Below are 15,635 nucleotides of genomic sequence, written 5' to 3' on the forward strand. Positions count from 1 at the left end.
GAGGAGGCTGCATGGGGCTCCGAGGCAGGGTGACTCTTAATTACACTCTTGTCTGATGAGCAGCCTAACCAGATCATCAATAACTGCTGACAGATGGGAACAGGTGAGGTGTCAGCAGGAAGGAAAACTGGGCCAGCGAGTTCTGCCCATCTGGATGCTAATGCCCATCAAAACCCCGGACCTCAGTTTTCCCATCTCTCCTGTTTCAAGGGAATGTATAAATGCCCAAGAGGACAGGGTGGCCAGAGGCATACTCTGCTTGTGTTTGTGGATTGTATGTTGCTCTCTAGACCTGGGTACTTCTATTGTGTGTCTAGATTAGTGCAGTGGGTACAGCTGTACAGGTTACACACACTGCACATTTCCTGGGACATTTGCAGCAGTGTCCTTGTGTCCGGAAATGTAGGTGAGGGTGTATATGTGTATGTGGACAGAGTGGGTGGGCTGGAGATGAAGCTGCACCCCTGTGGAAGAACAAAAGCTCTCTCCTCCTTACTAGGTGTCCCAGGCCTCCAGCCGCCATTCCCTTGTAATAAGGAGGGGATAATGCTATTTCTTAGTCTTTATTTGCCCCGAGTGCCTATGATTTTCTTTCTTTCAGAATCCAATTTTCTCTTGACATTTCTGCCTGATGTAGCAAAGCATGACCTTTGTAAGAGGACGTGGCTGGCAGCCTGCTTTCTGCCTGGGGCTCCCCAGAACTCCTGGAAGGCTCGCTGCCTGTTCCTTTCTCGGAAAGGAGCCAGGCTGCCCGGTGTAGCTGGGCCAGTCCTGCCTCTAGGATGGCTTGTTCCTAACAGTAGCCTCCTTCTACCAGAGGTGTGCTTTATCAGGAGCATGCTCCTCCAGGCTCAGTGAGCACGAGGTCCCTGCAGGCTGCCAGTGCTCAGCTTTTCGAAGCATGGTTTTTGTTCAATGAAGCACTGAAGAAAACCAGGGAACTAAAGGTGTAGCCTGGGAATCTTTCCAAATTTCTGCCAGGATTCCCTCACGAATTTGGAAGTTTAGGAATAGTTTAAGTGTGTGTGTGTGTGTGTGTGTGTGTGTGTGTGTGTGTACATGTGTAGACATATAGGTAATATCAGAGGTCAGCCTTGGGTGTCATTTCCTAGGAGCCATATATACTGTTGTTTTGTTTTTATTTTTGGATACAATCTCTTATTGGAATCTGGAGTTCTATGATTAGGAGAGTCTAGCTGGCTGGCGGTCGCTGGGGATCCACCTATTTCTACCTCCCCAGTGCTTGGTTTACAAGCTTGTTCTGCCATGCCTGGCTTTTTATGTGTATTCTGGGACTCCCTCTCAGGTCCTCATGCTTACACGGCAAACATTTTCCTGACAGAACTATCTCCTCAGTCCCCATTGTTCAAGGTTTACTCCCAAGGATGCTGTTGTGTGTAGACAGCAAACAGGAACAACAGAGTCAGTAAAATGACTTCTACCTGGGTGGTCCAAGCACTCAGATTTGTTACAACATCACCCCGGCTATCGGCAATGAAGACCCAGAGACCTGTGGTCTTTGCTCCCAACTTGTGAGCTCCAAGGCTCCTGGTTATGTTTGGGCAGTGACTCTGTGGGAATTTTCAAGATCTATTGTGCGCCTCTGAGCACGAGTGTTTGCTTTGGGGAGCTTGCCTTAAATGATCTCGGTACAGTTCCTGTGGAACCCCAGTTCTTCTCGTAGGTGGGTAATGGTAGAAGTTTGTAGGAATAAGTCACAGGGGCTTTGTGAAGCAGACCATGATGAATGGCTCAAGATGGCTCTTAATGAACTCAAGATGGCTCTTAATGAACATGTGATATCACACCAGAACTCCCAACTCTGTAGAGAGATGTGGGACTGCTTGGGCCCATGGGGTCATCCTGGAGAGCTCTTTGTGGGTTAAAGGTCCTTAGAGACAACAATAAACACAGGGAGGAGAACAGAGCAGCGGACTTTGGAGCTCCCTGCATGTGGTCTCTTTCCTTTCTACAGCAGTCCCCTGCACCCTTAGAGTTGGGTTGCTTTACCAAGATCATCATAAACTGTCTTAGAAAGTTAGCTGGTTTAGGACAGTGTAGGACCCAGCCATCCTATCACTAATAAACTGCATCTAATGAAAAATGGGATGCCCTATTTCTAAACTGTTCTTATGTTTGAATATCTGTTCTTGTTTCCTACTGAGCACATTCTCAATTCCATAGGTCTCAGTATAAACACATCTCTCCAATAGACTATTTGATTTCACTCTCTAGGTGTCTAACAGGCATCTCAAGCTTAATGTTCACAAGAACTGGGGAGCTCTTCTGTTAATACATTAACTTTTATTAATAGCTAGATATTACTTGTATAAATGATGGGTTTATTGTGACATTTTCATACATGCATATAACATATAACATAGCTGTCTGCCATTACTTTCTCTTGACTTTCTCTCCTCTGTTATCTGATCTGAGAGGACCATTTTGGCCCCACTGCTCAAATGTGATCTGTTAGTAGGCTTCCTCATCTTACTAAATGCCTCATTAGTCACTAGTATATTAGTTACTTTCTTTGTTGTGTGACAAAAGGCTTGACATAAAAATTTAGGGAAGAATATTGTGGCTGACGGTTTGTTGGTCTCGTGTCCTCAAGCATCACATCATGGTGGTGTGTGGAAGGCTGTTCACTTCTTGATAGACAGGAGGCAGATAGTCCTACAAGAAGGGCCTGGAGGTAATGTATTTCCAAGGACTCATCTCTAGTGATCTACGTCCTCTAGGTGGGTCCCACCACCTAATGTTTTCATGACTTCTCAAAATAAGACCACCAGACGGAGAAGAAACATTCAAAATACATATCTTTGGAGGCCATTTCATATCCTGACCACAACACCCATCACTCCTCAATTCACTCTCCTCTTTTCTCAGAGCTAGCTGCAGGTTCTGATGGCATTACCCCCAGCACTTATCTTGAACCCATCTCTCCTCTTTTTTGTTGTTGGTTTTTCTTGCTTAGAAGCTAGGTAAGGTCCCCTCACTATCCTGTCAACTTTCAGTCTTGGTCTTCCATTGAAAAAAGTGGTGTTTAGTTTATGATACATCGCCACTAAGAGTCACCCAATGCTTCCTGTTGTTCTTTGGAGTAATGCCAGTCTCCTCCCAAGGTCTGAAAATGTGGCACGAATCCCTCTCCTACTTATCCTTAGTCTCTGTAACTCTGTTTCTGGTGGGGCTTCTTCCTGGCTCTCAGCTCATTATCATTCTTTCTTTTCCCAGGTCTCATGTTAACTATTCAGAAGGTTCTTCTCCAAGCACCCAAGTAAAGTAGCCTCACTTCCAATTACCCTTGTCATTTTGTTTAGACGATTCTTTCTGCTTATTCATTTGTAATGTGCAGACAAGGTTCCATTATGCTCGTCAGACCTCAGCATAGCCTGTATCTGACTCTTCTACTTGCTACAGAAGTCACCTAAATATAAGTACACATGGAGGCGTGTGTGTGTGTGTGTGTGTGTGTGTGTGTGTGTGTGTGTGAGCGCTACACACGTGCGTAAACAAAAGTCTGTGTTTGCATTGTTACCTACGTGTTTAATAGATACAAATATACACATGTTCGTTTGTGTATGGATGGATATTTATCTAAATGGAACCAGCACCGCCGTCCATTCCCATCAGCAAATGAGTGCATCGTTCCTGGGTTGCCACTTGGTTTCTCCCAGTGCCTAACTACTGCCTTTAAGGGCTGTTATCACATCAAAAGTTGTTTGTTGAGCCTGGCAAAGTAATAACCGTGGGCGTGTTTCTTCTTTTATTCAGAAGACTAATGGCTGCTCCCTTCCCCTGTACATCCTAATGAGAACAATTAAATAGCCATTAGGAGAAGAGATGTGTGAATAAAGGCTGATGTCTTGATCTCTGGAATGGGCATGTGTTCTTGGGGAGGGGTGAGTGAGAAGAATTTATAAGGAACCTGAAGACTTCCTGCCTGTGTGGATGTAAAAGATGCTGTGGGCTTGGTTATCCCCAGAACTATTGTCTAGAGGAGCTTGCTTCAAATAGGCTCCCCAAGCTTTTATTAAAGGGCAGCACGAGGAGTAACCAAGAAAACCATATTGTTCCTTAGATGGGTAAAACCTTACCCTTGAAAAAGGCTTCAGCATCCCCTTCACCCCTGCCCCATGGTCTCAATTATTAGCAGACATATCATTAGCAAAATAGGGTGAAGGAAAGGAAGCACACCAAAGCCTGCCTCCAGATGACTAAGTTCTCCATTGAGGGCCTTCCTGATGCTGGATCTGCCCTTTAACTGCCTCTTTATTTGTTGATTTTTGCAGAAACTTGTCGAGTAACCGGCTCACCACACTCTCCTGGCAGCTCTTCCAGACGCTGAGTCTTCGGGAATTGTAAGTTCGGAACTGAAGACTCTGTCCAGGTGGTGGAGTGCTGGTAATGATTGGGTGGGCAAAGAGTGTCAAGCATTGACGTTACATGGTGGCTGGGCTGTTTGGGTTGGATGGCATTGGGCATACCATGTTCAGTGACAGTGATGCACCCCCATCCACGGACTTGACTTGGGAGGCTTTTACTAAGCACACTCTGTTTCAAAAGACAGAACCTCATCTTTCATCAGCTTTTGGTTTTGGGATCTGCAGGTAATTAGCAGTAATAATTTTAATACTTATAATAATGAAGATATCAATTGATTTCTAATAAATAATATTTGCTATACGTAACTTTGTAGCTTTGTTGGGTATGCTTTTCTTACATGATCTTAGATTTACCATAATAAGACTCATGGAAGGCAGGTATAATGTTCTGCATTTTGTAGACTCTGAGCCCTAGAAACCCACTCAAGAATCAACTACAGTTGCATTGCTAAGGACTTGCATAGATGATACTTGGGCATGGCCTTCCAGCTTCAGACTGTACGGCCTTCTCAGTGCTCATGATGTCCTATCAACTCATTTGGCTTGATGTCTAGGCATTCTGAGCATGGGAGAGGGCATATATTTATTTTATCTGCGTGTGGACTGCTTTGCTTTGCTGCATTCCAAGGCTGATCAATGCACTCTTACCCTAGCCAGCCATTTTGTGAAAACAGATGTAGGCTGAATAAGTGCGAATTCGTGACCACTGCTGGAGACTGGAGAAAATAACTCATGTTGCTGTGTGAGTCATCAGGGTCATCTCTGTGCATGAAGGACAGTCTATTATGTTGAGGGAATAAATCAAGGAACAAATTGAAAAGGAATTGAGGCATGGATGGAGTTAGGGAGTCTGAGTTTTAGAGAGAGTGCTCGTGTGTTCCTTTTTACTTTATGACTCAGATCCAAATTCCCTGTTTGTGATCACAGTGTTTACCAGGAAGCAAAGACCTTGGACCCCTCTGCCTGGGCTATGGGCCTTTCACCTTCTCTTTCCACCTGCCCAGACCTGTGTTCATGAATAAATTATAACTTTGGTTTTTCAGACCAGCTGATAGAAATGAGACTATTTACATCCCAGTAACTCATTACCCTTTACAACTTTGTTTATTATCCTGTCTTTGTGGCCCGACTGTGTAGTTGAAGTTTTTTTTTGTGTTCTGCCCGGTCCGCAGCCATCAGACCCAAGTAAACACACAGAGGCTTATATTAATTAAAACTGCTTGGCCATTAGTTCAGGCTAACTATTGACTAGTTCTTACACTTAAACTCAGCCCATTTTTGTTAATCTGTACATTGTCATGTGTTTCATGGCTTTACCTATGTGCCATTACATGACTGCTCACATGATCCTTCCCAAACCCATCCCAGGGACGGACAGAGAGAGATTGTCACTTTGAAGGTGTTGCTAACTGGGCTTTGTGGTAGTCTCAGAACTTGGAAGGTAAAAGCAGAAGGATCAACAGTTTTAGTTTAGTCTGAGCTACATGAGTTACAGGCTGGTCAGTCTGGGCTGCACAGTGAGACCTAGTCTAAAAAAATGGACATTATTATTGTATGTTGCTTTTCCTTCTTAGAATTGTGTCCCTCCCTGCCAGACTACTGGTCTGATACTCTGGTATGGGTACCAGTAGGCCTAGTGATCAGAGTTCTTAGTTCTGTTTGGTAGAGCTCTAGATGGACACCAATAACCTCTGATAATAGCTAAAGGAAGGTAAACAAATTTGTGTTTATAAAACATTCTCCCAAACAGACTATGTAACAGATCTCTAAAGTCAAGGGTGTTGTACTTACTCTATTCTGTTCATTCTCACCTTGAACTAGATGTAACTTAATGGAGGACCTTAGGGGTACATTGGCATGGCCACTACAGTTATTACTATCACTGATTTCCAAACTATTCCTTTGTGCCAGGCACCATGACAGTAATCTATTAAATTATGTATACTATTTAATTTAATCCTGAAGACAATTTTGTAAGGTAGGAATTCTCACGACTGTGCCACCTTGGAGGACACAGCAATGGAAGACTCTCATTTCAGGTTACCCATTAGATAAGCAGTAGTGTGCAGACTCAAAGCCTGGACCACTGTGCTTAACTGTCCTCCACTGTTTTTCAGCCTATTTAATTCTGCAAAAAAGTGTGTGGCTATGAGTCTTTGCTAGGCTTCTCTCTGCATCAGTTACGTTTCTCATTGCTGTTGCATGAATAAGTTATACTCTTGCTTTTTCAGACCAGTGGGTAGAATTGAGACTGATAAGACACCCTTAAGAGAGGAAGGGTCTGTGTTAGCTTACAACTCGAGAGGGTATTGCCCAGCATGTGAGGAAGTCATGGTAGCCGTAGTGTGAGACAGCTTCCGTAGTGAGGAAGCAGAGAGAGATGAATGCCGAAGCCCCACTTACTCTTTCCCTTTTACTCAGCCCGGGACCCCAACCCATGTCATGGTGCCATACACATTTAGGGCATGTCTTATCTCCTCAATTAACCCCATCTACAAACTCCTTCACGGATAAACCCAGAGGTATATCTCTTAGGTGATCCTGAATCCAGTCAAACTAAAAATGAAGACGAAGCAGGTACTAGTTACTTTTCTGTTTCTGAGGAAAAAAAACGCCATGAGCAATGCAACTTGCTAAAGGAAGGATTTACCTGGGGCCTTATAGTTCCAGAGGGATAGCAGTCCATCACCAGAATGGCAGGGAGCATGACAGCAGGTAGGCAGCCATGATACTAGAGTAAGCAGGAAGCCAAGAGAACACACTGGGGATGATGGTGGCTTTTGAAACCTAGCCCTACACCAATGACACCTCTTCCTACAAGGCCACACCTTCTAACTCTCCCCAAACTGCTACCGACTGGGGACCAAATTTTTAAATGCCTGAGACTTTTTAGAGGGGGCATCTTATTAAAACCACCACAAAGCAGAGTGACCTCAAACTGATTGGGGGCAGAATGTCTGTCATTTTACGTCTAGTTCTTCTACGATCCCTGACCCTTAACATAGGGGAGGCCAGAGACAGTGTGCCCCAAGAAGATGTCAGGTCTGCTAGAGGCTGAATTATTGAGAAAATGTTCAGTGTTCTTTCTAAGAAACCGGTGGATGTGAAATCAATGGTGTGCTGCCCTGGTGACCTGCTTCATGGAGATTTAGAAACAGTTGTTCTGTGGATATATATTTAAAGAAAATGTCACATTTCTCCCAGAGGATCATGGGATTCTGCATTCATCTTTGCCTGGGATCAATATACCGGTGAGCTAGATGTAACTTATGGAGGAATGAAGACATTTCTTGCAGAGTGAGTCAGTGTGTGAGTGCCACCATATCCAAACAGTATTTTATTTCTGTCATAGTGTTAAATCAGAAAAAAATTATATTGGTGGATGAAGAAGCCCCTCTCTAAGGAGCAATCTCTCTGGTAGGGGTCTGTTTTTTGAGGAAGAATTGAAAGTTGAGAGTGGAAAATTTATCTTTGGGCTGGAGGAGGCTGCGCATTGGCTCTTAGCTGTGGTTATGATTAAAATCCAAACAATCACTTTTCCTGGCAAATGGAAGAGGGGGTAGGATTTTCTTGTCTGCCTTCTTGATTAGTCCACATGGCACCATCTGCCATGAGCCATCTAGACTGCCAGGGTCTGCTTAATGGAGCCTGTGGGATGGGGCTTGGGGATGTGTCCGGTGTTGTCAGGAGGAGTTTTGGCCTTGTAGGAGAGGGACTCAATGTGCTGTGATAGCCAGGAGAGGCACAAGCCAGGCGAGGCTTCCAGGGGGTGTCTGCAGAAACAGACAGGTAAAATGGGATATTTAGCCATTTCTTGGCATGTTTCCTTCTTCCACGAAGGCTCCTGTGAGGGTCTTTGCCATGCCCCAACCAGCCTCTCTCCTCCGTCACAGTCTTGGGTGAAACAGTTGATACTACAGTTGACATAGTTGAGAATCCTCATTAGAAGGGCTGAGTATGTACTGCATTCCATCCAGAAAGGAAAAGAAAGGCCCTCATTGAGTAATGAGTGGATACAGGGTTCTGGCTCATCCCTGAAGCTACTCTACAAGGGAGTTACTATTATAACATGTTTTGCGAGTGAGGGATTCAAGCCTAAGCCAAGTCAAATAACTAGGACCAGATCACATAGCTGGTGAACTGGTAATCTGGAGACCAATATTAGCATTTTTAGGATGACCACCACCTGAAGGCAATGTTTCTGAAATCCATTCTCTTTCAGCCCCTAAGATAGTGCCATAAGCTGAATGCTCCACATATCCTTCCAGGAGCCAAGATGGCTGGCTCCCCAGACTGGAGCCATAGGACAACCCACATCATCTCAGAGCTCTTGCTGTGTGCCGAGACCCTTCTTCTACTTCTATTTTTGTGAGATTGGAGGGAGGGTTTTTGGCAAGTGCCTGACTCAGTCTCCCTCCAGCTCAGGAAGTGCCCTTCTTACTGAGCAGGCCAAGAGGATCTTCTGAGTAGCCAGCAGAAATTAGATGGTAGATTTGGTGGCATCTGGCTTGGCATTGTGCTATACTCAAGGAGTTTCTGGTTAAGGCAAGGTGCTACTATTTTTTTCCCCCCTGAAACTGGAACTAAAATCAGAACATGATTCTGAGAGATTGTCTTAGAGATAAAGGATGAATTAGGAAGAAAAGATGCTTGGGTTCTGAATCCCATGGTACCCCTTAGGCAATGGCAAGGGGTACCAGAGATATATCAGCCCACAACATAGAAATCCTCCAGAAACACTCTGAGAATCATTAATACATCTTGAGCAGGCTTCTTTTAATACCCCACAGGCATGGAGCCGATGAGATTAAAATAGATTGGAATATTTCATTTTCTTAAAGCAAAGTGATAATTACCTCTGTTATAATTTGCAGATTTAATCAACTTGGTTAGTACTAACTCAGTGCTGAAGAAGGTTGGGCTGACCCTGGCACTGCCCTTCCCCTCAGTCTTGGCTATGATCACTTTGAAAGCTCTCAGACAAGACACCAAGCAGTTCCGTCACCAATGCTATTGCTGCTGTGGTGATTCCTGCTTTCTTTATGACTCCCTTTTAATCCACAAAGCATGGAGACACAAAGCATGGAGACACATGTTAGCACTAATGCAGAGAAACGGTGGGGGACACACTCATCCCCATCGTACAGAGTTTTAAGTTGCTGGCAGTCCCATTTCTTCTAGCGGCCTCCTCAAGTCACTGCAGACCTGGGGACTTCAAAGCAACAGAAATGTTTTTGCCCACCATTCTGAGGCCAGCAGTCTGAGTCAGGGTGTCATCAGTGCCCCTCTACTTTCTGAGGCTCTGGGGACTAAGCTTTCTTGATGTTGCCAGACGCCGGCTGCTCCTGGTGCTTTTGGGCTTGTGGCAGCATTCCTTGTAGCCTCCACCATCTTCCCCGGGGCCTCCACCATCTTCCCCGGGGCCTCTACCGTCTTCCTCGTAGCCTCTACCATCTTCCCCATGGCCGACATCCTTGTCTCCTTGTTCTTTAGCCTCTGCACTCTTGCTACAGATCCCAGTTCTTATGGGTGGGTTCAGGGCCCACCCCAAATAAGGATGATCTCAACCTTTCATTTTACCTTGATCCTGTCAACGAAGAAGGTCATATTTGTGGGTTAGGACTTGGACGTAGCTCTTTGGAAGGCACAGTTCAACCCATTGCTCAGGACAACTGAGTTAGCTCAACTTGCATCTTTTATTTATACACTTTTAACGCAGTCTGTTATCTTGAGGGGGCCTAGGTTATGCCCTTTGTCTGGTGGCAGTGGCCTTGCTCTTGCTCACGTGAGTAGCCTTTTGCTCTTTTGCCCAGCCTAGACCCAGGATTGTATCTGGCAGGGCTGATGGTATAGAGGGCAGAAGGCGACCATCCTAATGATGACTGGAGGGCAATCAATGTCTTCTGAACATAGAGCCATGGCTTTGGCTGATCCTGCAAAGTGGTTTTTGTGTGTGTGTGTGTGTGTGTGTGTGTGTGTGCCTGTGCCTGAATGGGGCTGAGTTAATCTGTGGGAACTCCCCAGAGCCCTGCGATTAGGCCTTGGGCCATCTTGAGGCCAGGGCTGGGCATCAGTAAACTGTGCCCTGAAGCAGTTGCTGCTGTATTATTCATGGGGCCTCTTGCATTATTGATGGAGAACAGAGCAGGACTCTAAGCTTGACCGGTCTGCCCCACAGCTATGTTGAGACTCTTCTGCTGAGCACTGATTGTATAGGAGAAGGAAACTGCAATGTCCAGCTTAGGACTAGGACTTTTGTGTCTCTGTGTTTTGCTAACATTTTTTTGTGTGGGGTGTGTGTCTGGACATAAAGGTGATTGTGGATTGGATCCATGGGACATGCAGGATGCTTCTGTTTGGAACTTTGACACTTAAAATGCATTTTGCTAGGTGTGTCTTCTTAAAAGGAGGAGCCCGCTGGGTTCCTGTGCAGTTTCCAGCAGACTCTGGTGAACAGCAAGGCACCACATCTTCAGGTATACCCCTTCTGCTGGACCAGGCCACATAAGCAAAGCCTGACAGAAAGGATGGGAGGATAGGAGCTGTTACTGAGTCAGTGCCCGGCAGCATCTGTGGCACATCCCAGACAGCTCAGCTGACTCTCTTGCCAGCCTCGGGATACTTTGGCATGGTCTGTCTTTTGGGCCACTGAGATGCTGGTTTGTGCCCACACATGGAGTCTAATAAGAGGATGGACTGTATTATGCTCTATGTGGTTTGAGGCAACACCGTGAAAGCTCCTCACTTGGCTAGCCTTTTCAACGCAGGTAAATCATTTGTAGTTTTACATCTATTTAATAATGAATGGCTGCGTCTTGTCAAGCGAGCAGCTGGGGAAATCCATGCTGACCTGGTTCAGTTTGCACATCTTGCGACATCTGGACTCTCAATGCTGTTCCGTGGGTTTACCGGGCCTCTCCTCAGGCCTCTGCAAAGGAGAACCCAAATCGTTCCATTCCAAGGCTACCCTCTTTTATGTAAGACTCAGCACTGATCTTGATTTTCTGCTTTTCTAAGAATGCCATCAGATGTCTCTGCTTTCTCTACACTGCTCCCTTGTGAAGGTTAAACAAAGTCATGTGTGTAGGACCCTAGGACAAGAATAGTACAAATGCTATTGTAGTTTACTCTCTTCGTGGGTGCTTACATGTGGATGCAAGTGCACATTATTGTGGGTGCACACATGTGGATGCAAGTGCACATTACTGAATGTACACGTGGAGGTCAGCCTGTCATTTTCCAGGTGTCATTCAACCCATTTTATGGGCCAGCGTCTCTCATTCGTCCGGGACTCACTAATCACTAATAAGCTCCAGAGATCCCAGATCGGCCACCCCAGTGCTAAGATTCTGAGTGCTCACCACTGCACCTGACCTTTGTACATGTACCTGGGGCCCAAACTCAGGTCCTCATAGTTGCACAAGACACCGTTCACCAGCTGACATGTGTTCACATCCCCACTCTCCATTTTCCTCCATTTCTCTTTGCATTTTCCTCTTCTCTGTCTCATTTCTCAGCTACACAGGCATCTTACATAGTTCTGAGTCCAGCTCTTCAAAGGCTTCCTGGTTGACCTTTCCCTTTCCTTCTCCGGGACCTTGACCTCTCCCTTCCCTGCCCTGACTTTCATTCCTGCTGTCTTCCGTCTTTCTTTCTCCGTCTACTCATGTTTTTGCCTCTACTTTCAACCCAATGTTTCTTCCGATTGTTATTTCCCACCCTCTGCAGACCAACAGCTCATCTTTCCCACTGCATTTCCTTCCGCTTCACTTTTCCTCTGTCTTCTGCTCTTTCCTCTCCTTCTACTCTAGCAGCATACCAAGGCATGCCTTGCTACATTTGTGTTGTTTGCAGAATGCTTGCTGTCTCTCTGCCCAATTTCTGTCACTGTACTCCAGGCCCTTAAAAGGTGGACTGGGGGGACCTGGGGCACAGTCCCCAAAATCCTCTCAGGTGAAGGTAGAAGGTGAGGTCATATTTACTTTCATAACAGCCCCGAGACATCATTGTGTGTCCTTTCCACTCTTAACCTCTGCTGAGGGGACAGTGGAGCCCTCCAGAGGCTGCATGGCACGAAAGCCAACACAGCCTTGATGACCAATAGAGTCTGTGATAATGTATTGCGGTGCTGTCCATATTCCTTAGCTTCAGTTTCTTTTTAATCACTTTAAAATACAAATATAATCACATCTCTTCTCTCCTCCCCTTCCTCTCCCATAATCCCTCCTCACTCCCTCTTAAACTGATGGCCTCTTATTTGTGGTGATATTGTGTTCCCCAAAATATTGTGCACTCTAATAAACTTATCTGGGGTCAGAGAACAGAACAGCCACAGAATTAAACATAGAGGTTAGACCGTGGTAGCACACGCCTTTAATCCTAGCATTCCAGAGGCAGAGATCCACCTGGATCTCTGTGAGTTCAAGGCCACACTGAAAATAGCCAAGCATAGTGACTCACACCTTTAATCCCAGGAAGTAATGGCAGGAGGCAGAAAAGTATTTAAGGTGTGAGGACAAGGAACTATAGCCTGGTTAAGCTTTCAGGCTTTTGAGAAGCAGTTCAGCTGAGATCCATTCGGATAAAGACACAGAGGCTTCCAGTCTGAGGAAACAGGATCACCTGAGGAATTGTCGAGGTGAGGAAGCTGTGGCTTGTTCTGCTTCTCTGATCTTCCAGCATTCACCCCAATAACTGGCCTTGGGTTTGCTTTTATTAATAAGACTCTTTAATTACTGCTACACTTATTCTTTTATTATTATTGTTACATATATAGGTATATGTACAAATATATAGATAAAACCTGCTGAGTCCATTTTTGTTATGTGTATGTGATTTCAGGTCTGACCACTCTATATTAGATAAACAATTGGGGAAGAGACTCATCCCTAGGAGAGGCTAATTCTCCCTCTCTCTCAACAGCCATTAATTGCCTGCCATTCTTTGTCTTGGGATTGGACCTGGTGAGAGTCCCCCCCTTTTGCTTTAGCATGTATATCGATATTGTCATTGTTCAGGTCTTGTTTAGGCAGCCGTTTATAGGAGACGGAACCTCTCAGCAGACTTCCTGGTCCTCTGGTTATTACTGTTCTGCCCCTCTTCTCCCATAGGCCTTAGGTACAGGAGTCACGTTGTATATGTGTCTGTTGGCTTGGGCTCTTCTTGATCCAGTGATTTCTACATTGTGTCTAGTTGTGGTTTTCTGTAATGGTCTCCATTTGCTGTAAAGAGAAACTTTTTTGATGAGGAGTGAGAGCTATACTTACCTGTAGGTAAAAGGAGAGTTTTAAAATGTAGTTAGAAATTCAGCTGGTCTAGTAAAGTAAGGGTGATAGGTGCCCTTTAAGATCTATGCCCTCACTAGTCCCAGGGAGCAGACTATGTTTCCTGTACTAGGCAGGATTTCCTCTGTTTGGTGGGCCTTAAGCCCAATTAGACAGCTGCTGGTTACCACCAACATGTGAGTGCCAGCCACTACTGCACCTTTTGGGATGTCTTGCCATGTTGATCATTGTTGAGATTGATAGGCATCACAGCTGTCTGGGATTATTGGTTGATTCCCTCCTCTGGTAACGTGCATAGAACTTTTTGGTATTATGTCAGATAGATTGCAAGAAGGAGACTTTCAGGCTAGATCAGTGATTCACAGCCTTCCTGTGACCCTTTAATACAATTCCTCATGTTGTGGTGACCCTCAACCATAATATTATTTTATTGTACTTCATTGTATTGTGATTTTTGTTACTGTTATGAATTGTAATGTAAATATCTGATTGCAAGATTTCTGATATGTGACCCCCAAAAGGCTCCTGACCCGCAGGTTGAGAACCACCGGGCTAGATCTAGCTCCAATAATCCAAGTCCTGGGTCTTAAGTGTGTGATGTCTTCCACAGTAGGGGCTTACCTTCAACCTCTGGGAGGCAACCAAGGCCAACAGCAGGAGTTTGGGGAGTCCCTGACCAACAACTCTAATGGGTTTCTCAGGCCTGTTACTGGGGTTTTGGTCAGATAGTCTGTAGCTCTTGTGGGGAGCATTGTCAGCACAGGTGACAACTTTGTCTCATACATATATATTATTTTAGGTAGATGTAAAATGATATGATTCCTTGCTTGGGTGTTATTTGCTGCCCCCCTTCTCCTGTTGTATTGACTCTGCTACCGCTTGCAATTACAGCTTTTTCTTCATTTCTTCTGTCCCCTTTTCATATCACCTCTATCCTGTTATTCCCCCTTAAACTCTTCCCTTCCCCCCTACATGTCCTTTTAGACTCTCTGGATTTCTTCAGTTACTCCATGCTATGTACTCCCATCTGAAGATTTGGAGCTAGGAACCACAGATGAGAAAGAACATGTGGCTTTTGTCTTTCTGGGTCTAGGTCGCTTCATTCAACATAATCTTTTATAGATTCATCAGTTTACTTGCAAATTTCAGTTTTCTTTATAGCTGAATAGTATTCCAGTTGTATTTATATATCACATTTTCATTATCCATCCATCCAAAGACATTTAAGCTATTTCTATTTCTTAGCTATTGTTAATAGAACACCTTGGAACATGGCTGAGCAAGTATCTGTGGAGTAGGATGTCAAGTCCTTTGAGTATATACAAAGGATAGTATAGCTAGGTCATATGGTAATTTATTTTTCTATCTTTTGATGATTCTCTATACTGATTTTTAGAGAGGTGTTACCAGCATTTATTCCCACTAACAGTGAATGAGGGTCTCCTTTCTCTACTAGTATTTGTTGTCAATAGTTTTGTTGATTTTAGCCATTCTGACTTTCTCACCACAGTGGGACAAACAACAACAACAACAACAACAACAACAACAAAAAACCACATGGTCACTTCAATAGATGCAGAGAAAGCCTTTGAAAAAACCCAACATGCTTTCAATACAAAAGCCTAGAGAGAGTAGAACTGGAGAGAACATACCTCAACACAGTAGTGGGTATATATGTCAAATGCACAGTTAGCATTGTCCTAAATGAAGTCTAACTTGAGACAATCCCATCTATGTTAAGAGTAAGAGGGTTGCCCACTCTCCCCACTCCCTCCCGATATAGTACTCAGAGCACTAGCTGCAGTAATAAGGCAAGAGGAAGACATTAAAGGGATACAAATAGGAAAAAAATCCTTATTTGTTGTTATATCCCTCCCATATTATATATGATATGATATGACATGATGATATATAAAAGATCCCCAAAATTCTGTCAGAAAACTTTTAGAAGCAGTTAACAGCA

The 15,635-nt window shown here is 44.6% G+C and overlaps 1 protein-coding gene across 3 annotated transcripts in view; it reads left to right on the forward strand.

The window, feature by feature from the left end:
- The window catches only part of Ntrk3 (neurotrophic receptor tyrosine kinase 3), a 366,962-nt gene that overhangs the window by 91,868 nt on the left and 259,459 nt on the right, over nucleotides 1-15,635 (forward strand). For all 3 annotated transcript variants that reach the window (XM_059272815.1, XM_059272828.1, XM_059272822.1), the window contains exon 4: nucleotides 4,296-4,364. In XM_059272815.1, coding sequence (XP_059128798.1) covers nucleotides 4,296-4,364 — 69 coding nt within the window. The remainder of the gene's footprint in view (nucleotides 1-4,295; nucleotides 4,365-15,635) is intronic.

The sequence above is a fragment of the Peromyscus eremicus genome, chromosome 1 (genome assembly GCF_949786415.1).
Source record: "Peromyscus eremicus chromosome 1, PerEre_H2_v1, whole genome shotgun sequence".
NCBI lineage: Eukaryota > Metazoa > Chordata > Mammalia > Rodentia > Cricetidae > Peromyscus > Peromyscus eremicus.